Below are 27,608 nucleotides of genomic sequence, written 5' to 3'. Positions count from 1 at the left end.
GGTTTGAAGAACCCAGGCAGCTGGGTTCTTGTGGACTAAGTGAGATATCCAAGTACACACCTGGCACAGTGCCTAGCATCGTGCCTGCTGCGGAAAATTGTTGGCAATTAATATTTCTATTGGCATCATTATTATATGCCTAAAGAATGTTTGGACCAAAAAACATGTTCGCCACCCCATACCAAACACACATTTACTTCCACCTCCCCTCCCCTCTACTCCCTGACTCTGCTCTACTTCTTATTTTTCTACTGATCACCTAATTTAATCAATAATTAATTCATGGTTGTTGTTTATTGTCTGCATCTCCCACCTAAATATCAGGTCCACAAGGGAAGGGGTCTTTCTTCTGTTCTCTGATATAACCAAGTACCTAAAGCAGTGTCCATCCCAGAGGAAGCACACAATAAATATTTGTTGAATGAATGAATCGACTGGGCCAGTATTTTCTCCTTCTTGCTAAATATACACACTTCCTCTTATTGTTCACTATTTCGCTAGTTGAAATGAATCAGAGCCCTGTACCCTGACTTCTCCCCACTAATTAGTCTCCAGGTGACTTACGTCTGGGTGATGAGAAGTACACACTCTATTAACCCTGTGTGCCCTCTGAGCATAAGAGACAACAATCCACCCGTTACAAGGCTAAAAGCTTGTCCCCACAGGGCTGTCAATGACCAGATGCCACTTATTGAAGTGGCCTACATTTTACTTTATATACATTTTAATGTCATTGTTGAAATGAGGGTTTGTTTTACTCCTAATAGTCACGCAAGTGAAAACTTAGCAGTGGTTTAGATAGTCAGAACCACTCGTCAGCTCTAGTCTCAGACACACAAACAGAAATATGTCTATAACCAAAATGAAAAAGTCTGGACCTGAAGGTGAATCCAGCTACTCACATTTCCGCACAAACTCCATCCCTCCCTGGCCTGGCCCCTGGCTCTGTCAGAGCTCTCTGACCCTGGCTGCTGGTCAGCACACGGAGAGTTCTCCAGTGGGTGTGCTGGTCCATGAAGAAACCTGAGCCCCCCAACCCCACCCCACCACGCAGCTATGATGTGTGTTGTCTGCTTTCTGAGAACTGACTTCTGTAAAAACAAGCTGAAGGTAGCAGCCAAGGGCACAGTGTGCAAAAATGTGAATGTTAGGGACCGGCCGATGAGTTGACAGTCCCAGAACTTTCGTGTGGTGGCAGGTGGTTTTATCCGCAGAAAAGTATCCCCTGATTCTGACAAACTCACTTTTTGCTTCAGTGAAGGTTGCCACCCCCTCCTAGCTTTATAAAGCACCAAGATGACAAATCTTATTGTGATTCTTTTCCAGAGGAGTCACCAAGAGGGCTTTGCTTGGAGTTTGTGGTTTCGGGCAGTCCCGAGATCAGCTTTGGCCAAAGCAAACAGAGACCAGAGCCTTGTTGTGGAGAATCGGGGCACTGCCAGGCATTGTGGAGGGTTCTGCATCACGTACATAATGGCCTGAACAGTATCTTCATTATGTGATGCTCGGTGTGGCTGATGTGACACTAAATGGCCTCTTAGATTCCAGGAGAGCCTCCCGGGGTAGAGAAATATGAGCATGGAGATTTTTTTTTTGAAAGGTCCCTGCTGGAAGGGGGAAAGCTTTTTCTGGATATGACCTTCTCATAGACATCCCAGTGTTAAGTCAGTCAGTTTCTGTGTGAAGCCTTTAAACGGGTCTTGGAAATCTGGCCAAGCGTCTCAGGCAAGACGTTGCTTTCTGCTCTGATGCCTACAGTTTGCTGTCTGAAGGCCCAGTGTCCCAGGCAACATGCAGCTCTCCACTTCGTCATGACCTCACCCAGAGGCCAATGATGCAGTGACACCAGCACACAAGAGCCTTTCTCTTCATTCCTGACGACATAAGGCCGTGTTCTCAATTACTTGATGGAAAAAGATGAATTTTCCCTGAAACTTCTCATCAAATTTCTGGTTGCTGCTGAGAAGGTTGGCAGCACCTAACCCTGTTTATCCTTGGAAAGCCCAGCTTCTGAATGCAGACCTTTCAGCTGACGAATGGGCAATTGCGTGCCATGCTCAGAGCAGAAACTTCTCTTAGGAAGGTCTGAACCTCTTTTCTTGAAAGAGTAAGGACAACAAAGGAGAAAAGTTCTAATAAAGGGGACCCTGAGACCCATAGTCCTGAACTTCCTAAGAAAGAGCGAAGCTCAGCAGGAGGAAGACACATGAACCAGAATCTCACAGGGAGGATTGCATGTGGGGCGCCATCCTTGTTGTTGGTAGGGGATTGGGCTCCGTGATCACCCCTAAACCCCTTCTCCCTCAGAGGTCCTGCTTTCTAACAGCCCAGTCATTGAAGAGGAGCCTAATGGCCACCAACCCAACTCAGGCTGCTTTCCTCTGGGCTCATCTCCATGCTACCTTTGACGTTGGGCCCCACCTGTGAAAGCCTGCCCTCCTTCTCAGAAACCTCCCAACCCACACCTTAGGACCAGCTTCTTCTCTGCTGCTGTCTCCACTATAACCCGTTAGACACCAGATGTCTGACCTGCCGGCCTGGCCTCCCACTTCAAAAGCAGTGCAAGGGCAACTAGCACATAAGCAGCGAACAGGTATACAAGGTGTAGGACGCCCTTGTGAAGGGGTCCTTCTCTCCAGTGGGCCTCAGGGTTACCTCAGTGGTTACGACATGGTGTTTAGAATCAGGTCGCCCTGGAGTCAGATCCCAGCTCTGCCATTAACTTCACTGAGTAACCTTGGTCAAAAGGTTACTCTACCTGTTAAACCTCAAGTTCTGCTTCTCTAAAATGGTTTTTGAAACAAATGCTTTATAGGGTTGCTATGAGGATTAAACAAGCATTTCATAAATGGCAATTTAAGAATATACACAAGATACATGTAGTCTATACAATCTTGCTGGTACCTCTAAAAGGTTTATCTTGCTGAATTGAGCTTAAAAAGCTCATCAAAGAAATACTTGGAAAGACAGAGAAGCCCCATAGGAGAAAGGATAATTCCATTCCTGTGCTCCTAGATCAGTGATTCCCAAATTGGAATACAGGGTGGCTCTCTTTTGAAAGAAATGGATTATCCCGGACCCCAGCTTGAGGAACCGTCTTGAAAGACAGTGAGGGGTGGGGGCTAAGGGCTGCCTGCTGGTCTATCAGGCTTAGGTATTATCTAGCATCCTTCTCGCTCCCCCAACTGTCAGCTCCCCCACGTGCCGGCCCAGCTGGCCCCGCAGCTCAGAGCTGGGTCCTCACCTCATTTCAACCCATTCTGTAGGGGCAGCCCAGCCTTCGCCTCGGTGGCATCTTATTTTCCAAAAAGCAACAGAGGATCCTGGCTTCCATTGAGACCTCAGGAGGAGGGAAATATCTGGGGAAGACTTTCTTCAAACTTGGAACTCATAGAAAAAAAACATCCTGGATCAGATTTCCTTTGCTCAAGGATCTTGTCCTGGAATCCAAACAGTGCCTCAGCTCAGAACCGGCCCTGCTGCGTGGAGTATAATGGAGGTACTGTTTAAGATATTATATGTGCAAAGGGAAAAAAGACATATGAGAAAAATGCTAGAAAAAAATGGATGGTTTTTAAATATGAAAAGTTTGGAGAGGCAAGTGGCACATGCGCCAGGCACAGCCCTGCCACAGTCACGCAAAGCTTCCTGCTGAGCCTGGACCTCTCTTTTATTTTTTTTCTCCTATGGGCTCCGTGTCTAAGTGACACAGAAGTCTAAATGACCTCTTTATTTTGATAAAGCCTCAAAGTGGGATTTCTGAGCCAACCTTATGTGGAAAAGCAATTCATACTGACTAGATTAATTGGATGTTTGCCAAAACTCCCCTCCACATTCGGCCATGTAGACACAACTCAATTGCATACTTCTTTGGTCAAATCTGCCAGGTAGAAAAAGAAAACCTAACAGTTCACTTAGGTAATAGGGCTTGAGGATAAATGAGAGGTGTTCAACCTCCTCCACTCTGCTGAGAGCCCTGATCTGAACCTCTTACGTTGACATTTCACAGTGAGGTTACTTTCTCTGGCAATAGGGGATGTAGTCTTGTGTCTGCTCCACAGTTCAGTTTTTGCATCTTTTTCTTCCATGGTTCTGTAGGTCAGGGTTACTTGTGAGAGTCATGTTTATTGCCCTTGTCCTGTTCAGTCTTCTAATGTAATTCTTTGTGCACTTATCTCCTTTGCTTGGTGATAATCTTTTGGAGGAGAGGGATTGTGTCTTAATCACTTTTGTTTCCCTCGCCCACCCGAAGATTCATTCACTTAACAAAATTTTATTGAATACTTATTATTGTGCCAAACACTGTTCCATGGGCTACAAATACAGTAGCCCCCACCATCCATGGTTTCACTTTTTGTAGTATCAGTTACCTGTGGTCAACTGCAGTTCAAAAATATTAAATGGAAAATAAACAATTCGTAAGTTTTAAATTGCGTGCCGTTCTGAGTAGCGTGATGAAATCTCACACCTTCCAGTTCTTTCCTGCCCAGGATGTGAATCATCCCTTTGTCCAGCATCCCCGCGCTGTATCCTCTCCTGCCCCTTAGTCATGAAGTGCCCCCTGGGATATTATGTTGACTGTCCTGGTTATGGAAGCACTTGTGTTCAAGTCACCCTTATTTTACTTAATAACGGCCCCAACGCGCAGGAATAGTGATGCTGGCAATTCGAATATGCCAACGAGAAGCCTTCATTTAAGTAAAGTGCTTCCTTTAAGTGAAAAGATGAAAGCTCTCAACTTAATATGAAAAGGACAAAATTGTATGCTGAGGTTGCTAAGATCTACAGTAAGAAGGAATCTTCTATCATGAAATTGTGAAGAAGGAAAAAGAAATTCCTGCTGGATGTGCTGTTGTACCTCAAACTATAAAATTTATAGCCATATGATAAGTGCTTAGTTAAGATAGAAAAGGCATTAAATTTGTGGGTGGAAGACAGGAACAGAAAAAGTGTTCTGATTGATGTCAGTGTGTTGCCCCAGAAAGCATTGAGCCTATACGAAGATTCAGCAAGGGATCCTCTGGAGAGATACTAAGCCATTTACTGCAAGTAAGGGATGGTTACAATAAAATATTTTGGGAGAGGGGGAAAGAGAGAGAGAGAGACAGAGAGAGAGAGAGAAACAGAGAGAGAGAGACAGAGAGAAAGGGCAAGGGAGAGAACATTCACATAATTTTTCTTATAGTACATTGTTATAATTGTTCTAAATTTTATTATTAGTTATTGTTGTTAATCTCTTACTATACCTAATTTATAAATTAAACTTTCTCATAGGTATGTATATCTAGGGAAAGAAAACATAGTATATATAGGGTTTGGTACTATTTGGAGTTTCAGGCATCCACTGGGAGTCTTGGAACGTATCACCCATGGATAAGGGGGACTACTGTACAATGATGGGTAAATAAACATCCTTGCTCAGTGGAACTGACATTCAAACAAATAGTAAACTACATTGTATATTAGAAGGCGATGAATGCTATGGAGAAAAAGAAAACACCGGGTTGGGGAGGGCCTCCCTGAAAATAAATAATTTGAGCAAAGACTTGATCTGTCCAATGTTATGAAAGTAGAGCTCTCCATAGCACTATAATTTTCTTATGAAAAGTGACTGGATCGCCCTACACTGATCTCAATTCCTTTCTGGAAAGTCTATTCTTTTTTTATTTAGTGCTTTATCTAGTGAGAATTACTTTATGTTGAAAGACAGCAAAATCAGCTAAAAAAAACTCGACAGTATCTTTCCGATGTTTGGGTGAGAGAATGTAAAAGGTGAGCTGAGCCTCATCTGTTAAAGAGTTCACCAATTTTTGTCATAGTTAGAATCAGGGTAATTGCCAAATGTGTTGTCTTAGACTCACACTGACTTAGAATTGCCATTTAAATCAAGAAACTTAAAATGCCAACGCTTCCTACAATTTGCCTTTTGATATGCGTCTGAAGTGGTTTCCAGGAAAGGACAATTCTCTGGGGTCAGCGTGGGGAAAGTGGACAGGTGAGTTCATCCTGAAGGAACAGGTCATCTTTGTGGCCGGGTCAGTGAATATGAAATGCTTCTAATCCTGAGTCCTGCGTCCACAGAAGAAGAGCACAGTCGTTAAAGAAAAAGAACCATTAATTTTTGGTAGGTGGGACATGGTCTCACTTTTATAATAGAATCAGAGGCTTCTTTTCAGACTGGAAGGTACCTCAGACATTATCTAAACCAGACATGCAAATTAGCACAGGCCTGGAGGCCCGAAGCCTGAGAGAAATCATATGTGGCCGTATAAGAATTTTAATAGAAATTGAAAGTATGACTCATAGCATAAAAACTTCCTTTCTCTAAACTCCTCTAGGATATTGGGCAGGACTGATAATTATTTTATAGGCAGGCCAAAGGCTTTTTAAGCTCAGAGATTTTTCAAAATAATACCAAGAACAATTTTCATCTCTTTGGAAGAGTGGTACCTAACTCTTATCAAGCATAAGGGTGTTTCTGGTGTTATTAAAGGCTCTTAAAGATTTTCATGAGAAGGAATTCCATAATTTCTATTTCATCCATTGCAAACAGGAAAACAGGTCATTGCAATAGAAAGAATACTGGATTGGGGTTTAGAAATCCTTGCTTTACCTCTGCCTGCTATGAGTAGCGTGAACTTAGGCAAGTGACTTAATGTCTCTTGAGTCTCAGTTAACCTATCTGTAAAAAGGAGATACTTGGGGGAATATAATTCCTCTAAAATTTAAGCGTTTGGAAAAGCAAATGACCTATTTAATCCTCACAGGGTTCTGTTGAGAATAAATGAGATCATTCATGTGAAAATGCTTCATATACTGCAAAGTATCTTATAGAATTATAGCTGCTATTCTTTTCCAGAGTTTAATTCATTGGAGATGAGAAGTTAATCTTCCTGGTGTCAACCAAAGGTAATTTCCAGGGTTCTTTTTTAGTGGAGCAAAAGGATTGGGTAAATATTTATTTAATTATCAAAGACTAGACTTTCCTTCCCCAATGAATCCATTGACTGTCAGTGGCACTTACTGAATATCTACAGGTCTGGAAAAAAGAAACATGAAAATAACTTACAATTAAAGACTATCAGGTAATCTTGTAGTAATTAGGTAATTAGTCCACAGATAGCTTGTGACTGTGGTAAGGTTCTGAGAAGAGACTGTAATCTTTGGGAATAAAGAAAAAATATCTCAAAGAGGGTGGAATATGAATTGGGCTTTGAAGTATGGGTTGGATTTTGATAAAGTAATAATCCCACTTAATTACCACTTTCTCTTTAGCATATGCCTGATACAACAAATTGAACTTCATCAAAGAGGCACGTTAAACTCTTCACTGACCCTCAGTTTACAGATCCCTGAGACTAGAGGGGAAAAGCCCACACAGGTCCTGGTTAGTGTTTTTAGTCATAGTATTTCTTCTTCAAAGAATTTATCTTTTCCCAAAAGAAATAAGTTCTTTATTATGTTAGATAAGGGCTACTCCGAAGAGAGTAAGTTGTTGCATCTATAAAAAGAACTTGGGAAAAGTTTTTATATTAAAATAGCAAGTGATACTATCTATGCCTTGACTTTTCACTAGAAAATGCCCCAAACCCCTACACCTCTGTCTCCAAATAGAAAGACAGATAGACAGATAGATAGAATGTGCTTTATGAGCATGAGACTAAACAAGCTTCTTTTAAACACTTTCCAGCTACTACTGCCCCCAAACAACCTCCTTGTAGAATTTCTAAATCAGTTTGTTTAGCAAAACAAATGTATTTGGAATACTCTGCGTTGAGATGGTCATCAGTGGGCTCCCTGGATCACTTGTGGATCTAGCCTTTTCTTTCCAAAGTACTTTGGGACCCCACACCTCAAAACAGCCCACAGGGTCACTTCTAATTTGACAAACCAAGACATGGTGATGGAAATGGAGTTACGTCAACTAAGACCAACTTCATTTTGAGTCTAAGCTTTGCTATCTGGAATAGGATGAAATGTCTGAGTCAAAGTGAAACTTGGTAGCCATGGGAGACCTAAAATAGTAATAGTCAAGATTCTGGAGATGAATTGGAAATGCAGGAACCGAACGGCCCACTTAGTAAGTGTGAAATGCCACCGAGACACTGGAGTAATCATGTAACTGTGTTGGAGCTCTACCTCACCGAGCACTCACCGTCATGGGAGGCCCCTCCCTGGCAGTGGTGGGGGGAGCAGTTGTCTGGCTGCTTCAGATTGGAAAGGTCCTCTAGAGGTCAAGTTGCTTCCAAATACCTTTCCCACAGCCTTGCACCTTTCCCCCTTCCCATCTGAAGTTTCCTTAAAACCATTTTCCCTTATTAAAATGCAGCAGGGCTCGTTGCATTCATTGTCACCATTATTGCTGTAGAACAAGTTGGTGCCTATAAGGTTCCTGATTTCTCCAGGAAGCATCTAATAGCAGCTTTAATAAACAAAGACAAAAGACAGGCCCAGGGAAGGCGGGAAGGCAGGAAGGCCAACGTAGGAACTTCTAAGCAGCCATAATAGGACCAGGGGCCTGGGTGCCTCCTGGCACAGGGACAAGAAAAGGCCAACACTGGTGGCAGAAAGGGTGCCAATGCAGAGTAACGAAGGCATATCTCTTCTCCATTAATTATTCAAATGGAACATTGGCTCTCAATCGTGGGGGTGTGTTGGGGCGAGAAGATTTTAGAAGCAATGGAAGGAGCTATTCTGAGAACAAAGATGCTCAGCTCCAAGTTCCTCCTTGGCTCCTTCACCTACCAAGGGCACGTAGGAATTGAAGGGGGAGTGGAGTGGGGTGGCTGGAGCATCCTGGCGTGTATCTTTAAAATGGTCCCAAGGTGATTCTGACACCTTTCTTTCTCCTTGAGAACCATGGGTCAGTGAAGCTTACAGAGGCAAGGGACTGCTTACCTGTTATAATTTCAGGGAGATTTCACAGCTAGGTTTATTGGACTAATATCCACCCCTGCCCCGTTTTTTAAATTAAGTTTATTGCAATTCTTATTGATAGAGTGTTACTCAATATATCAGCTTTTCTAAATCTTTTAAAAATTCCTTTAAATGTAACATTAAACACAAAAGGATGAATAACATTATGTAAATTATACAGCATAGTAGTGAAAAGAACCTCTGTGCAATCACCTAAAATGCTTCCTGAAATGCAAGAACTGAGTACATTGTCAGATTCTTGGTTTTTTTTTGGACCATAGCAGAAATCTATTAATCCTATCATCCTAACAACTAGGTGAGATCAGCTTTCTGGAAGAAATGGACCTTTCCATAATGTGGTGGAAGGAACAGGAAGAGGCAATTGTGGAGCCTTGTCACTGCTGGGGTGAAGAGGGGGGTGGCAGTAATGGAGTCTGTTCTGCTTCATATTAGCTTTGTGATTTGGGCTTAACCTATCTGTGCTCTAATTTTCTCATATGTGAAATGGAAATAATAATAGTACCAAATAAATAAGGTTGTTATGAAGTATAAGTGTGCAGTGAATAGAAAAGTTCTTGGCACACAGTAAGCATTTAATAAATGTTAGCAGTTATTGTTATGGGGGACAGTGAGAAGACAGGTAAGGAAAGGAAGGTTAAAGTGAGCAGAAGTTAAATTTACCCTGCAATATCACCTTCCCTTGGCCTCGTTCTGGCCTTGGTCTCTTTTTGTATTGGCACGCATAGCAAGAGGACCCAGATCTGAAAGGTCTCCAATGGGAGTTTAAACTTATTTTTAAAAGGAAGGGGGGTGCCAAACGGATGAAGTGGATACCATCTTGTGATTGAAATCTGCTCTTGGCCAGCTCTTCCCTCGGTTCATGGGTGGGGCTGATCACAGCTTTGGAGGAATCACCTTGGGGTCAAATGAAGGAGAGATTTAAGGCAAGGTAGAGAGGAAGGCAACTACCATGCCCATATCTGCAGTAGACGAAACCAAAATATTATTCCCATATTTAGAAATATCACAAAGAGTTAGAAAACTCTTGGGGAGTAGTCCAAGGCATTTTACCTATAGTTTTCATCCATCAATCCGATGACCTTGTCTAAATTCCTACCTCCAATATACTTCAGGTGTTGCAAGACAAAAGACTGTTATGATAGAATCTGTTGAATACTAAAGTGGGAAAACAGTAAGTCCAAGAAAATCACAAGGGAAAGAGGCGGATAAGACCGTATTGAGGAGAGGTCATCTGACCTGGGCCTTAAAGGAAGAGTATGACTTCCTAGGATATGGATGGGGTGGGGGGATGAGACAGGGGAGAAAGGGTATGACTGGCAAAGAGAAAACGGGGAAACATTCAATAGTCTCTTTGAAAACAAACTCCAGGAATCAATCCACATTTGAAGAACAAATTTTTCGGTCAGATTTTAAATGGGCAAAACTGTCCTATTGGGCAAAGATGTCACATCTCTGAACCCGAAAGTGATCTAGACTATTCTGGGACTTGTGCCTCTACGGATCCTGCATAGATCAATCTGGGCAGCCTTCAAATACACACACCAGAAAGGTTGATTTTGCCTCACAATCCCTCACACTCTGGTTGCAAAGTCAACTGGTCTGAGTAACTGGAAGAGACAGGACAAAGAGTGCCTGCCCTGAGTTCTAGGTGGTCACCCTAGTTGTGCCTGTCAGCCCCACATAACCCCAGGTTGGGGGGGACCCAGGGCTGACAGGCGTATCCCTCTGAATTCTGTCTTGCAGCAAGATGCATGATGGTATATTTCTTTAAAATAATCAATCAAACACAGAAAGTGAGGGGAATGATCATTAGGAGATATCTTTGCATATATTTTTTAAAATCCTCAAAGGAATAAAATGTACACAATTTGAATTATTCCTGGGATGGAAGAGCTCCTTCAAACATGGGAATTCATGCCTCAACTGCAACGAAGGGAAAAAAGTGCCCCAAATTCCTCTATACCTGCCTCAAACAAGGGCATGGTACAATAATGGTCCAAAGTCGTTTGCCTCATTATCCTGGAACAAGTTTACACTTGTCTTAGGAAACAGGCTAAGTGTTTCCAATAATTTAGAGAAAGCGTGTCCTAGTCACTGTAACCCACACATGTGCGATAACAGCGCACACAGCACACCCACGGAAAAAAATAACAGTTCTTTTACTTAGAGAAAGGAAGGATAATGGTTACTTAGAAAGTGTCCCAGACAAGCTGTCAAATTGAATTCAGAGAGCTGGAGTCTGACTCCGGGACAGGGCTGGCTGGCTGAATTCCCTGGGGGTTGGGGTTTCCTGCCTGCTACAGCTTAGAGACAACGATTCTTTGTTTCCAGCTCTCTCTCTCTCTCTCTCTCTCTCTCTCTCTCTCTCTCTCTCTCTCTTTCTCTCACTCTCTGTCTCTCTTGCAGTCTCTCTCTGGTAACACACATACACACACACACACACACACACACACACACACACACACAGCTCTCCAAAGCAGGTCAGATTGAAAGCAGACAAAACATTAACTCTGGAATTTCAAAGGAAAACAATTAAAAAAAAAAAAAACAACAAGAGAGCAAGCTACTGTCTATTCTATAATCATAAATCTTGCCTTTGGACTGCAGAAACAGCACACACACATTCAGCAATCATCCCTACTTTTGCTAAAACTGGATTAGAGGTATTTCATCATAAAGGAAAAACATATAATGACAAAGTTCTTAACAGGCCCTCCTGTGAGGCCTCAATACCCTCAAATTTAAGTGCATGTTAGTTGACATAGACAGAGCCTGTGGAGCCACATAACCTGCTGCATAAGAGATGTTATTTACTCCCTAAAAATAACAGGAGATTACCTCACAGTATTACAGGCCTTTTCCTACGGGCACACGTGTTCCGACCACCCCCCACATGCCGCCCCAGCCAGGGCAACAGCACATAGCCCTCGCCCACGCTGAACACTCCCTTACCCGCCTACCAGTCAGGAGGCTGCCCCAAACCCACCCTCCCACACATGGCCCTCTTTCACATAGGGTGCATAGTTATAGCAATAAATATTCTGCACTCATCTACATTTTCTCCCATCAAAACAAAACGTCTTGGGGCATCTTTTAAATTATAGAAAATTTCAAAGATATAGAAAAGCAGAGAGAAAGTCTACTGGACCCCACGGGCCCTTCATCCTGCTTCAACAAGCATGAACTCATGGCCAATCTTATTTTTAGCTTGCCTCCCACCCATTCCCCTCCTCAGCCCTGGTTATTTTGAAGCAAAATCCCTGGCTCTCAGCTCCTTTGCTGAGCTTCCTGTCTCACAGTGAGACATCCAACTGTACTTGGTCTTTCAGCTTCGTGTAAGCCACCGAGAGTCCCACCCAAGGCTCCCTTCTTCACACTCATGTTACACTGAGGTCTTGGTGCCTCCCCAAGTCATGCTCATACACACTCCCAGGAACTCAGCTGGGTCCCTTCCCCCAAACCCAACCTGAAGACTTACAGCCCCCAGCGCTGCAGCACCACCACCCCACCCCACACACAACAGACCCAGGCACACTGGCACACTGGCTGGTGCCTTTGGTGTCTACCATTGTCCCTTTCTTTCACTATCCATTTCTAGCACTACCTTGCTGCATTTTTCTAGAGGCCTCCCATTGGCCTCTAAAATTAAATCAGAAAGGACACCCCATAGACGATGTAAAGGCAGGATGAAACGGCCAGATTTGGTGATACATCACCCAGACTCCAATATACAATATTGATTACTTACTGATCTGTCAGTGTCACTGACTATAAGCTCTGTGTGAGTAGGTGCAGGTTGGGCACCATATTTCCTGGGCTCAGCCTAGTGTCACAGTAGGTTCTTAATAAATGAAGAGATGACTGAATGGGGTGGAGGAGGGCACAAATCACAGACTTTAGGTCCATTCCTGACTCAGGTACTGAGAGATTTGCTGTTCACTCCCCATGTGGCCTTGGCTGGATCCACATTTTCTCTGGCCTCATGTCTCTTTTGTCACGTGAAGAGTTTGGAGTGCATGCTCACCTTTAGCATTGAAGGATTTTTCATCTCTTCATTAATCTCAGAGAACTTCTTGCATGCATTTTTCTATTTGATGATCTGCAGTTTCATATTATTCCTTAATAGTTCCATATGGGTCTCTCCCTAATAAGATTTGAAGCAACTTGGCTGTTTTATCTATGATATCACCACGCCATATTGTATGGCACGGTATCACTCACAACCATTGTGTTATCATATTGTAAATCTTCAAACATATTCTATTTATTTTGCAACGATAATAATGTAATTACTGTTATAATTCATGGAGCTAACTTGTACTGAGCACTTATTGGTGTGTCAGACACCATGCTAAGTTATTTGTGGGTACTGTATTATCCCTGAAGGGGCACTAAAATTATCCTTATTTTATACAGGAACCGAAGCAGAAAAGATCAAGTGACTTGTCCAGGTCACACAGTATGTTTGCGTCCAGAGCCTGAGGACTATATGCAATAGGCTATCATGCTGAACTATGAGCTCAATACCTGCCTCAGGTGAATTCAGAGCATGAATTAAAGGCTGTTTAAGAAGCTGTCAGATCCTTGGATTGAGTATGCTGAGATAATGACGTGAGCAGCAGTGTGGAGGGAGGAAAGAACACCAGAGACCCACACTTGAGCTCTGCTCTGCTCCAAGAACCTCAAATGAACCCTGTCATCTTGTTTGCTTTATCTGCAGAAGGGGATAATAATAATACCAGCCCTGCCATCTCATGGTAATGGCGTGAGGCGCAAATGAGATAATGGGCCTGCCAATGCTTGGCCAGCAGTAAAGGGCTGCAAAGGGTTGTTGCTACGTGCACAGGCCCCTGCCATCTGGAAACCTCCTTGACAGAAGCAGGGCTCTCGTTAGCACGATCTTCAGTGCCTGTGAGGCATTTCACTATAAAGGACGCAGAAAGGAATTTCTCCCGCCCGCTCTCTTTCCCATACTTAACATGTAAGCAGACAGACCTTTTATCCATTAGCCAAGGCAACTGCTGGAGATGGCCATTCTGCAGGCAGGCAATCTACCTGCAGTGGAGAAGCGGTTTTGCATTCAGCAGCGGATCCTGAATGGCTTCCCAGGCTGGGGCTGGAAGCTCGGGGCTACACGGGCCATGGCGGATTTATGAGTTCCAGGAGTTAATAAACAAGGAGCTCAATATCCTCTGACTTTTGGAGAGTCAGAGGTATTTAAACAGATCCAGCATGAGGACCTGAGGAAATGAGGGTTTAGGCATGCAAAGCAGCTCTGGAAGAGAGATCTGCTGATTCTTGCAAGTTGGATGTCCAGCTGAGGGAATGGGGAGGGCCCTAGGGAAGGGTTTACCATGAAAGCAAGGTGGAGCTCTTATCTGTGCCCAGAGCAGACGGCACTTGCATCCCAGTGTGGAAGGCAGAGAGAACATTTGGAGAGTCAGTGGTCCTGGCTCCAGGACATGTATGCACTTGGAAAGGCCACTTAACTTCTAGAACCCCAGTGTCCTCCCTGTAAATGCAAGTCACCACTATCTACTTTCCAGATACACATAATGAGGACATATACGAAAGGAATTTCTGAGATGTGAACTGATAACACCAGTGTAAAGTTGTCAAATCAGTGACAATTACACCACCATCAATGACAATGATGACAAAGGACGAATAATGATCAGGAGGTTGTCCCTTCACTCAACCTCCATCTTCGTTAGAATACCAATAGGTCCTGCTCTTCCTTTTCAAGGTTTATTTCAGGCCACGAAAGGTCAAGATCAAGTGCCTATTGTGTCTCCAACAAAACCTCGAGTGGCTCTGAGATGGATCTTGTTTTCCTCTTTTTAGTTTGTGTCTGCACTGTATGGCAGGGCTTCTCAATTTTGGCTGCAGATTATCAGAGTAACCTGGAGAACTTTAAAAACATTTCCAGTGCCCACAAGTCCCTCCGAGAGATTCTGAATTCACTGTCATGTTTGGGATCTGAACATCAGTGTTTTAAAATGTTTTTGTTTTGTTTTGTTTTGTTTTTTGCATTTTTATTGTGGTGAAACAGACATAGAATTTACCATTTTTCAGTGTATGTTTCAGTGGAATTAAGTACATTCACATTGTGCAACCATCACCAGCAGAACTTTTCATCTTTGCAAACTGAAACTCTGTCCCCATTAAATAATAACTCCCCATTCCTCCTCCGCCCAGCGCCTGGGAACCACCAATCCACTTTCTGCTTGCCTACTCAAGGTGCCTCCTCTGAGTGAGGTCAAGCAATATTGGCCCTAGGACATCAGTATTTTTAAAAGCTCTCTGGCCATTCTCTGTGCAGGTAGGACTAGTGGGTGGTGCCAAGTAGCTGTTGCACATGAACTCATTTTTGGAAAAAGAGAATAGACGGAGATGGAGATGATAGTGGGAAAATGGCAGAAACAGAGAAAAATAATGGGAAAAAATTCAAATCTGCCCAAACTACACTTAGGTCAGGTATTGTTTTCATGAAAAATCAGCTAGAAGAGTAAGGCTGTATTTGTCGGGGCGAACTGCTGAAGCAAGGGATTTTGAATCCTACAACCTGGGTTTGAGTCTTTGCTCTGCTGTTGAATTGCTGTGTGCCCTTCAGTCAGCCACTTAATATCGCTGAGCCTCACTTTTTCTGTCTGCGAAATGGAGATAATCATGTCTACTTCCCAGGGATGCTGTCAGGCTCAAAAGCAGAGACACAGAATGTGAATGTGTCTGAGGCATTTCAGAATCCTACATAGAGGACAGTTGTGATTGATATTGCAAATGGACAATAATTGCTTCCAACCTATTTTATTTAAGTGCATTAGCTTTGATAACTAAAGGTAGAGAGAGCGCAACTGTTCTAGCTGGGTCCAATCTCTGACCACGGAACATTTCATATAAAGGGGCTTAAAGACTGTTATAAATTAATTTTTAAAAACCAGTCTTACTTCTTGAGCACAAATAACCTTTAGAAAGTGCAATCATTTTCAAGAGACAAGCTGGAAGGGTGATTATGCCATGTTAAAGTCAAAAGGCATTCTAATTTGATAAGTGCATTGAAGAAGCATTAATAGAATCATCTCTTCAACTTCTTTGTGTTCGATGCCAGCACCTGCCTTATGTAAAACACACACACACACACACACACACACACACACACACGCTCTGGTGCTTTAGATGAACTCTGGGTTTGTTTGGGGCTCTGTGTGTGTCTTATTTAAACAAGATGGAGCTAAGGTTGCATGATGTGTGCTCTTTATTTTTCCATTAATATTTTAAGAAATAAAGGTAGCGATTAGAGAAAAGCAGAAAAGAGCAAGGTGGGGAGGAGGGTGAAATGGAGGGAGAGAGAAAGAAGCTTGGTTAGCTTTGTCTTGCTAATGTACTTTGTTTTGTGGCTGATGGCGGTTCAGACAGATTCAGACCACCGCACAAGGGGAAGGCTACAGAGCAGCAAGACAGCTCAAGTGGAAAGCATTATTAGGGACAAAAGATGCACCTGCAAAGCTCAGCCTTAATCGTCTCTAGAGGCCAGGGCCGATGTTGGGAGATAAATGCCCGGCACCACCTGAATGAGGTCCTGGCAGCGTGTTTGCCTGGATACCACAGTTAATTCACTGCAGAAGAGGTGTTGCTACCCAGTTACTAGAACGAGCTGCTTCTGCAATGCCTGAATAAGCCCGGTGGCCTTACAAATGCACTCAGTTTTCACAAAAGGACCAAGGGAAGGAAATGCAGTATGGCAGGTAGAGAAGAGGGCTAAAAGCTAAGGCCTCTAGAGGAGGAATAATGAGTTGGTTATTCATGCAGTTCAACTCAGACTAACTAGCTGCTAAACTAAAATCTGTATTTTAAAGCCAGTATCAATAATTCTCTCATTGGCTCTGCCCCAGGGTCTCATTAGTTAATACCAATATTGTCAGCAGGCCTTAGCCTGTGGAACTGGAGGAAATTCCAAGGATCTCCTTCCTTCCTTCCTTCCTTCTTCTCTTCCTTCCTTCCGTCTTTCCTTCCTTCGCTTTTTACTTCCCTTCTTCCTTCTCTTCCTTCTTCCCTTCCTCCTTCCCTTTCTTCTTCCCTTTCTCTTTCCCTTTCTTCTTCCTTTCCTCCCTCTCTTCCTTCTTCCCTTCCTTCTTTCCTTCCTTCTTTCCTTCCTTCCTTCCTTCCTTCCTTCCTTCCTTCCTTCCTCCCTCCCTCCCTCCCTCCCTTCCTTCCTTCCTTCCTTCCTTCCTCCTTCCCTCCCTTCCAAGAAATGGGTCTCATCTGCAAATGAAATGAAGTTCCATGACTGAAATAGATCAAGCAAACTGGCTCTGAATAAAGGCAGAGCCCTCACCCCATGGCTCCCAGGTGATCACCTTAGAAGCCAAGATCTCGAATGTCTGGGCTTGACTCAAACTGATTTAGTTCAGCCCCTTCATTTGACAGGAAACAAGTTCAAGGGATGAAGTGCTTTCCCCAAAGTAAGCCCAAAGTGCCCTGACCTCCAATCGAGTATTGTCTGTCACCATAATACATTTTCTCTCTTATAGACATTCGCAAAATGATGGTAATAGGTCATCAAGTAAAATGTGGCTTGGACTATAGAATGAATCAATATAACTCAGTTTTCATGGCAAAATTCAATAAATATGATTTGGAAAGGAAAACAATAGCATAAATAAGACTGGCCTGGGGTAGGGTAGGGGAGAAGGAAGCAAATGAAAACCATAAAAGTTTACAATCCGATTCATCATGTTGTATATTTTCTCCACTAAATTTTTGGTCATCATCTGATTATAAAATATTAACAGGAAACACAAAATCCTATGTGATCAAAGGTGTGACCTTGGCCAAGATCCCCAGGCTCTTTGGGTCTCTGTTTCCTCCATAACCCATGAGAATTTTGAACCAAATGGTCTTGAAGTTTCTTCCTGTAGAAGAGCCCTATGTTCCTTAAAAATAGTATGCTGTGCTATTCTACATGGAACCAATACTGAAAACTTCTGCCTTCATTCTATATTACTGCAAGTGTGCATTAAAGAAAAAGTAGCAAAGCAGAGAGAATGCCTGCCATACTCCTATTCATTCTTCAAGTCCCCACACAAAATTTCCATCCTCCGAGGAATTTTTCTTTTGCCTTGCATGGATATTTTTATCCACATTTTTTCTCCCTTAAACTATTATTCACTTATTTAAATGCGTAGAATCTAACACAGTATCCAGAGCAATAAATCTTTACAATGTTGTTTCATAAATAAAGATGCTGAGAAACGCTCTTGTAATATTTGCTAAAATCCTCACTGGCAAAAATCATTTGCTGAGATTGTTTTATTTCTCTCGCAACCAAACTAAACCAACTATACCAAATCCCCAAATCACCACTTTGGAATTGCTAAAATTTGTTATAAAACCAAAAAAGCCTTTAAAACGTGGCATTGTAAGAATCCCTGAAATCCTCATTTCATTATCTTCAACGAGAAGACCCAACTTTCAGCTTTGAAAGTAAACAATATCCATTTCATTCTAAAGCCAACAAATTTTCATTCATAGAGGAAAAACTTTAAGCCATATCTTTATATTATTGCAAGCTATTTTAAAACCTTGTCATAGTTTTGCAAGGAGTGGCTCCAGCAGCATAAGCTTTGGCTTCTTGTCTCATATGTTAGAAAAAAGCTGAGTGGAACAAGAGAGTTGGTGCATGGACCTGAGGTCCCTCAGACCCATCTTAACAGTGTGGAACTTGCCATGCCTGGTACTGAAGAAAATTCTAAATACAGGCTCACCTTCTTTGACACTCAGTCGTGGGGATTGGTCTGTGTGGGAGGTTGTATTATAGGCCAACAGTGAACCTGAAAGGCAAAGCAAAAGCAGGTTATAACCAAAATGTTCTTCTGAGATCAAGAGCAGGAGATGTAATGAGAAGGGAGTAGGAGGGGAACAGACAGGGAGACGGGATGAGGGACAGCTAACTCCCCGAGAGAAAGAAAACGTTAATGTAATCCATTTGGGGTTAGCTTCCTGGAGTTAGGGTCACAGTAAGTTAGCACAGAATGTTTGTGGGTCAGACACCCACAAGCTCTCCCCAGCAGCCATTTATGGTTCAGAAGCTCTCGGGGTTCATACCATGTCATGGCAGGAACACAGGACAGGGAATCAGAACACCAGGGCCTGTCCCAGTTCTGCCACTAACACCCCGTAAGCGACTTTATATGTCTAGACCTTGATTTCTTCATCATAAAAATGAAGGGGCTGACCTGGCAAACTTAAAGACTAGATAGTAACTATTTCAGTCTTTGCAGGCTAAATATGGTTTCTGTCCCACATTCTTCTTTGTTTTTGTTTTGTTTTGTGCATGGGCCAGAGTCGGCCAGAGTTGACCTGCAGCTCGCAGTCTGCCAGGCCCTGGAGAAGACAGTACAATCCTTCCTGCTATGTTAGCCTCTGGGTTTATGTGCAAGTCCCTTCACGCGTAGGTGAGGAGCTTGGATAGTCAGGTGGGGGAGGGGACTTAGGGGTTGGGAAGAGGGTGGAGATGGTAGTTCTCCAAGTGGTAACTTTTGCCTCCTTTTGCATATGTCTAAGACAACACAGCTAAACATGAAGCATACACAATACACTTTTCTGCCATCCCTGAGGGCTGATATACCATCTTTTAAAATTAAACTTTAATGCAGACCTAGTCTGTATCGCGCACTCGTGCAGGAATTTTAAAGACATGATAGGTGTTTTTGTTGTTGCATATTAAAAAAAGTCTCCCTTCTTTCTTAAAACTAGTCTTGTTTCTTAGTTTCAAACAAATTCAAGAGTTTTATTTTGTGAAGTGTAGGCTTTTTTTTTTTTTTTTTTTTTTTTGCGATTCTCCTTGAGATTCACCTGGGGAAACTCTGAAGTGCTTTCAAGATTTCAAGACCAGGGCTAGGGGTCAGATCTTACAAAGGACACGATAAGCTCGACATAGTGTTTGAGGCTAAAAAAGTCTTTCAAAACAATCCTTTCCCCAGCTCCCCGTGGACGAGTGGACTGACTGGGGTGCCAGGGCTTGGAACAGGGAATGGGCTGTCAGACACTCTTATTTTTAGTCTCAAGTCGTGGAAGGGATGTAGGAATGGAGCTGCTGCCTCACCCAGCTGTGGGCGTTTGGTTGTGTGCCTCAAAGAAAATGTGTGCCCTTCCCAGCCAGACCGTGAGGGAGAGAATTTTATGAAAATCATCCAGCTGCCTAGAACCTATGACTTCTGGCTTGGGCGACTGTTACTTCTAACTCTGAAATAGTTCCAGACGAAAAAGAGGAGGGCGTGGGTGGTGGTATTGAGCCCGCTAGATGCCAAAGCGTGGCTATGCAGATACCACTTTAGAAATGAGACAGTCACATGGACGTCACATCCAAGAACCAGATGCCTTTGGTTATTCCATTCTCAAAAACATTATGGGCAAAGTGAGGCTGGCACAACCTCGTCTTAATATAGTCGTTACACAAATGAGAATTTAAAATTAGACCCACCTCTTACCACTTACTAGCTTTGTGACCTCCATCAATTTACCTAATCTCTCTAAGCCAGAGCCTCCTCATATATAAAGTGGGCGAATAATAACACTCACCTAATATGGCATTGTGAGGATTGAATAAAATAATATGTATAAATTGCCCCGAAAGACCTTGGCTCGTAAGAAGTGTTCAATAAATGCTAGCTATTATCATGACTATTTTTATATCAGTTCTCCCACAGACACCACAATTACACACAATAAACCCTTTATAAAAGAGCTTGCCCAGCATTGGTCTTACCCTCTGGAATTAGAGTTATGAACGGGTTCTGCTGCAATAAGAAATAATCCTCCATGACTGGAAGGAGGTTAAGAAATGGAACCAAATGTTCCAAGGGAATAGGAAAAAGTCTCAGGAGTAACCAAGAATGTCTGCCTCTCTGCCCCTGATGTTCTCTCCCTCAGGCTGAAACCTCACGGCTAGAGCAAATAAAGAAAAATGATGGTCTTGGAGGAGCACTGCCTGAGTCATTAGTGCAGATTTAGCTGAGAGCACGAAGCTTAGATAAACCACATTTATTAAATTTCCCCCGTGGTGAAACTTCTTCTTTGGGCACACGTGAATTCCACAGGAAACTCCCAGAAAGCCAGGGTTGTTTGACCTCTGCAAAGCTTGCATGAAATACATATTTCATGGTAACCTAGGAAAAGGATTTTGCCCTGAAGACTGTTCGTGGTTCAAGTTTCACTCCTACAAGGAAAGGCTGCCTTCCCCGAGGAGGGGCTGATTAGGGGCATCTGACCTCCCTCCCAAGGGACCAAGAGTCCCTTCTCTTCACTGATTCTTCCCTAGTTCCTCAGGCTACAGAGGGTGGCACAGCACACTCTTTTCTTAAGGTGACTTGCTCTGAGGTGAGGAGATCCTCCCTGGAGCTTGGCCTCCTGCTCTGTGGCTGTGGATTGCTTTCTCCTGCTTTGAGGCTCCTTCTGCATGAGGCTAATGTGCCCTGAGCGCCTATACTTTCCGGATATCACCTCTTCAGAGTAAATGGGCTAAGATGAGGAGGGAAGGGAGCTAACACTCGTGGAGTGCTCACCGTGCCAGACACTTTACATCTATTCTCTCACTTAATCCTTACATGAGCCGGGTAAAGCCAGTAGCACGTGATTCCCTTTCACAGCTGAGGAAATCAACATTCAGAGAAGTCAAGTAATTTGCCCAGGATCACACAGCCAGAAAGCCCGGATGCAAAGCCGGAGTCCCATTCTGGTCCAGTGGACCTTGCAGCCTCCAGGGTAAATCTAAGAAACAGACAGCACTCGCCTATGGTGTTGGAAGTCAGCACAATAGTCACCTTTGGGGAGGAAGGGGTGGTGACAGAGAGGGGGCACAAGGGAATTTCTAGTCTGTTCCTTGACCTGGGGGTGCTTATATGAGTGAGTGGATTCACTTTGTGATAATTCCTCCAGTTGTGCATTTATGATTTTTGCACTTCTTTGTATGTTACACTTCAGTTAAAATGTTTATTTGCTTCTTTGCTTATGTATTAGTGTATGTATGTAGATATATGTGTATTTCTATTTATTTGGGGCGCTGAAAAGCATGTGGCTGCTGCAGAGAATGGAATGGTCCTCCCAATGTGAAAACATAAGGACAAAATAAATCTGCATTTTTGAGTCCATCCACCACTGGAGACCGTATTTGGGATCTGAAAGAAGATGGAAATGAGCAGAGTGAAGCTTTGCAGGTGTGGGGTAGAGCCCAACAATCGGGCTTTCTTCAGCTTTGTATTGTCCCCACCTAACCTGCTCTTCATCCCAGACACCTGGAGTAGGGGAGACAGCAGTGTCCCAGTGCCAAAGCCTTTGTCTCCTGCCTCAGAGAGAATTTTCCCACCTCCCACCCTGACAGTCAGCCCATAGAATCTGGGTCTCTCTCCCCTTTCTCTGTGCTGTGTCAATGGCTCGGGCGGGGAGGGCCGAGGGAGGAGGGAGGTAAGGCCCAGCTGACTACTGCGTCCGGGAAACCTGGCCCTTTGTTCCGCTGGGATCTTGTTCTCCTTTCCTGGTCAGATCTGGGCCTGGAAGGGATAATACTTCACCAGCTTAATGATCTGGACCCATCACCTTTGCCCGACCATCTGAGGCTGCTGGTGGGAATGCCACAAGACGCAAAATGTGTTTTTCATTTAGTTTAAATTAAAAATGGGAATCAAGATAGATACCTTCTCTGTGGTCTCCCTGTCACACAACATATTTCATTCGCTTGGGCCGCCGCTATTTAAAAACACAGTTTCTTAGTATTTTTTCACAGGCCAGACCCAGTTGTACATGTAAAACCCAACTTTTTGTACAATGAAAAAAGACTCTTTTCCCTGCTGCCTCTGATGGGCCCCACCCAGGACCTTCTGGGCTCCCAGAAACCCCAAACTCCCCCCTGTGGCCCTGAGTCTGAACTGCCAGTTGGGACAGCTCTCACTTTGTTTGAGGTCCGGCCCAAATCTCATTTCCCGCAGCCCGCGGACTGTAAATATGGCCTCGGCCAAGTGGGGTGTGCCTGAGACAGATACTGCAGGGCTGCCAGTCAGGTTCAGAGTGTGGGGTGCCGCCGGGAAGAGAGGAGGACAGGGTTAGTGCGGTGATAGGTTTGGCTTAATCTGCTTCATTCCAGGAGACCACAGGAAAGTTTTCCGAAAGCATTTATCTCTTGGTACAAATAAAAACAGAAAATGCTGTGGGGAAAGTGGCTTGGCTCTTAACGTGGAAGCCCCAGGGGAGTGAGGCAAATTCTAAAGTAGCAAAGGGAACTGTGCTGCAGGTTAGCTGGCACTCTATTCGGTCATCTCCCCTGACAGGTGAGGCCGTGAGCCTGGTTTCAGCCTGGGTCTTAGATATCAGGCTGCTCTCCAATGGTCGTATGCCTTTGAGACAAATTTCTGAAGCACTCCAGGCCTCAGTAGCTTTGGCTTTAAAATGGGGATTATACATAGATGCCCATGTGGTGTCCACAAGGGGGCATCCTGTCCATGTCCAGTGAATGACACCTGGGGAGATGCACACCTGAGCCCTAGTGTCCCTAGGAGACTCCGGAATCATCCTGAGTACTGTGTGCGCCTCCTCCTCAGGCCCAGCCCTCACCGTCCTGCTCCCATTTCAAGTTTGGACAATGTCACAGAGGGACAGTATAGGGTACGGCCACTCCATCGGGAATAGCTGAAAAGCCAAGGTCTGAAGAACAAGCACCTCCAGGCAGGCTGGATAAATGCTAACATGCCAGGCCATCGGACAGGGTATAGAGGGGCTTGGGGCATTGCTATGTCTTCTCTGCCCTGGAAAAATACGCTTTTTAATTTAAAATTTGGTATTGAAAGTATAGCTTCCCCCCTCAGACAACCAGAATAAGTACTCATGCACCTTTTGTGAAAGTGTAAATGTGATGCCAGAGCGTCTTATCCTATAAGGTTTCCTTTTTTTCCTGCTAAAATCCAGAAAGATCAGACACTAGAGAATCACAATGAATCTGGAGCCTTCTGACATACAGCTAAGTTCTCAGGTCTCCAGTTCTCCTCTGATGACTTTCCTTAGCCCCGTAGTACTTCCTCCATCTGTGTAGAGGAGAAGCTCAGCTGTTTTCCTTCCATTTCTTGCCAAAATGGAAATGTTTGAACCCCATACCGCTCCTCAACAAAAGGACAGGCGATACAGCACAAGGCATTAGCGCCCCTTCCCTCTTCCTCAGCTCAGCTACCCCGACCTCTTTCCCCAAAGCACTGGCCTCCCTGCCTGAGCACAAAACATCCGCTGGAAGTGGGTCTGGAAAAACAATAAAGTGTTTGAAGACACTCTGGTCTACACTAGGGAGTTCCCAGCAATCCAGGCAGCAGACGGCCACGAGGCATATGACCTCCTGCAGTCGTTTAGCAGGCCTCCCACCACCCAACGCCACAGGGTCCCGGAGGAGGGAACCTGAAGGTAGACACCAATTAGAAGGAAGCATGAATCCAAACTGTTTTCCAGGATAGCGGATCATTTTCAATGTAGGTTCCTCAAAAGGCCTCTAGACTATTACAATACTATGCTGGGGCAAGTGTGTTTGAACCTTAATACAAGCATTTTAATTTTTGCTTTTGCAGGCAGATGTGGTTTTCATATCAATGCACAGGCCACTGTCTATTTAGCCGTTTCAACATCGTATCCTTATATGTGCTTTGTTCCATCTTCTTTCAACTCTGGAAATTTGCTCCACTAATAATCTCCTTTCTGGAAACTTCACGTTTTTAAAATTTTCATTAGGGGCATCTTCCTCAATATCTACAAATATTCTTAAAAAGAAAGAAGAACAAAAGAAGCCACCCACACTTTTCCTTGCCTGCTACCTGTACCCCCACAATACGACACTCTCTGATCGCCACTTCTTCACCACCTGCTTACTCCTTTGCCCTGATTATTTGCTCTCCTCCAACAGAGATCCTCCTTAATGGTTTTCAGTGACCACTTTATCAAAGTCCTGGGCCCTTTGAGCAGGTGTTGGTCTTACTGCAGGCTCTGTGGCCTGGGTTCTTCTGTGATAGGAAGTCCTAGTGGGGACTTGGGTTGTTGATGACCTGCCAGAACACAGGCCCTTGGGGATCACATGGCATGAATGGGCTTTCCCCGCATCAGGTCAGAATGTGCTGGAACATTTCTCCAACAAGGGCATCTGCCATGGAGCCCCAAATTATTAAACCCTTTCCATGTTCTGAGTATGCCGACCATGCAGCAGCTATCCATCGCTTGTCCCACAAAGGAAGAAAGGGAGCCAGTGATGTCTGGACCTCCTGCTACGTGATACCAGGAGAAACAGAAAGGCAGACTCGGCCAGTGTTTTTGCTTTGCTGGTCTCTCTTTCTCGTGCCCACTGCTACCCCCTGCCCTGCCCGTCTAGCATTATTATAAAACTCTACTCAAAGATTCTATTTAAAAAAGAAAATTCTATAAATACTTAAAGGCTGAGAAGTACAGATTGTTCGAAAATGCGAATTCTCCAAAGCTCAGAAACACTGGGTGGAAAATTGCCCCCTCTTTTGCAATGGTTGTTTCTTGGGCTGACCTCATGTTGCAACAAGACTCAGACATGAGGTAATTGCCCTGGTGTTAATATATACTGCCTCATCCGCACTCTCCCACTGGTTACCAGACGCCTTGGAGAGGTGACCAAAGAGCCCAGAGGCACCGGTGGAAACTTCTGAAGGCATTTTTTAAATTTTTAATTTTCAAAGCCAGTGTGTGTATGCCCCCACCCCACACAGACGGTTACACAAATAGCGAGTTGAAGACCCACTGAATAACGGAGGGCAAATGAAGAACTAACTAACCCAGAGCCCAGGAGATCAGGAAAAGTGGCCCATAGGCATTGCCCCAGGACCTCAGCTTTCAAGGGGCTTTAAAATCATGCAACTTCTTCCTTCTGAAGCTTAACTTCTTTAAGAATCCCAGCAGCCTTCGCCCCTGACAGCAAACGCTGCGTCCTGAGGCTGTGCCTATCTTTGGCTGACTATTGGAAAGCGCTCGCGTACGATGAGTCCACATCAGTTTTCCTGTTGCTTTAACTCCCAAATCTTAGTTTCATCTTTTCTGGCCACAGAATCATCCTTCAATACTTGTGGCCATTGATATATCACCTGGCCTGGATTTCTGGTGACGAATTAAGGCCGAGGTTATTAGCGGCCCTGAAAGAATTCTGTTCCTATCTCTGTGTATGTTTTACACCAAATAAAATTGTTGGTTGTTTGGTGCTAGAGAACCCTTATACTGGAGAAATCCTTTGGACAACTGTGCACGCTCTTTCATAAACTGTCCCTTTCCAAAGGTCTTCTCCTTTTCACTGTGCCAGGAGAAAGCTTGCAACAGATCCTAACGGACCTGTAGCATCTGCTACTTTCCCTGTTTAGCTAAGAAAGGTGCGTAGGTAGCAGCCGTAAGGGTGGGGTAGGAGGTATCAGGGTGACCCCAGGAATAAGAGGAAGCTAATGTGTAAATTTTGAAAATCTTAAATCCTAAATCCATGAATCTAGATTTACTGAAGGAACGCTAAATCATTCCTCAGGGAAATTTCAGCCAGGGCACCCATCTATTTACAATGACAGGACAAAGCAGTTTCTGGGAAAGGGTCCCCATGGGAAATGTGTGACCGGTCTCTGGCAGACTCTGTGGACCACAGCACCCTCCTACTTCTCCGTTCTTCACTTGACTTCCCTTGACACTATGGGACTGACTCAGCCCCCTTGCAGGCTCTGTGGAACCCCACAGGACCTCGGTAACTTTACAGGCCCAAACCTACAGCTCTTGCAGCGTACGCCCAACATAAACTGATGGCAGGGGACCCAATTTCTTTTCCCGGATTGGCTCCATGGGAAGCTAGTCTTTGTCGGCAATGAGCCTTGCAGAGCTCTCTCCCAGCCCTGGGGACTTGGGCTATACCACAGAGGGTTTCACTGCCCAGAAACAGAGAGGGCACTTACTTTCCCTGAGGTAATTGAGGTGTGACAACAGCACTTCTGTGTTGTAGAGGGAGGTGGCTCGGAGGAAGTCTTCTTTGTTCATTTTACACAGTTCCTTGCCATCCATGTTCTGGAAAAAGGCTGTGTCGATCTCCATCAAGCCATACTCCTTTATCGCCCACTCCAGCCACTGCCGCACGTGCTCCTGCGTCCACAGCGTGGGGTCTGCAGGGGAAAAGACCCGTTAGCAAGGGCTGCAGGTGAGGCTCCCTCCACTTCATGAAGGCTGGAGAGCCTCTCTCTGTCTTCCTCCCTCCCTCCTTCCTTTCCCTCTGTGTCTCTCTTCTCTCCCGTCTCTTTTCCTCTCTCCCTCTCCCTGGAACTACATTGGGAAAGTGGGTTCCCTCCCAGATGGTCCTCCCAGCACCCCCATCTGGCTCCATGGCATCTGTCACTGCCTGAACCATTTAGCACTCCGGGGAGCCTCTTAGCTGCCTCACTACGGGCCTGACAGAACACTCTCTTTAAAGCTTTCAGAAGGCAACTGAAACCTTTGCCTGAGAAATGGTGGCATGAAAATGAAAATAAACACAGTTCCACAGACCCAGGGACCAAAGTCTCTGGAAAGGGAAACCATCTGTATCTTGAGAACATTGATGATTTCACAGAAGAAAATGGATCTCTCAGATGGAGAGAGAGATGTACACATCTGTACACACTTTTCCT

The 27,608-nt window shown here is 44.3% G+C and overlaps 1 protein-coding gene across 5 annotated transcripts in view; it reads right to left on the bottom strand.

Annotated features, from left to right (window-relative positions):
* The window catches only part of FLI1 (Fli-1 proto-oncogene, ETS transcription factor), a 121,801-nt gene that overhangs the window by 11,374 nt on the left and 82,819 nt on the right, over positions 1–27,608 (bottom strand). For all 5 annotated transcript variants that reach the window (XM_033097768.1, XM_033097765.1, XM_033097767.1 and 2 more), the window contains 2 exons: positions 26,904–27,107; positions 18,702–18,767 (listed from right to left, as the gene is read on the bottom strand). In XM_033097768.1, coding sequence (XP_032953659.1) covers positions 18,702–18,767; positions 26,904–27,107 — 270 coding nt within the window. The remainder of the gene's footprint in view (positions 1–18,701; positions 18,768–26,903; positions 27,108–27,608) is intronic.

This window comes from Rhinolophus ferrumequinum, chromosome 25, assembly GCF_004115265.2.
Source record: "Rhinolophus ferrumequinum isolate MPI-CBG mRhiFer1 chromosome 25, mRhiFer1_v1.p, whole genome shotgun sequence".
Classification (NCBI taxonomy): Eukaryota; Metazoa; Chordata; class Mammalia; order Chiroptera; family Rhinolophidae; genus Rhinolophus; species Rhinolophus ferrumequinum.
This window is presented reverse-complemented; position numbering and strand designations above follow the sequence as displayed.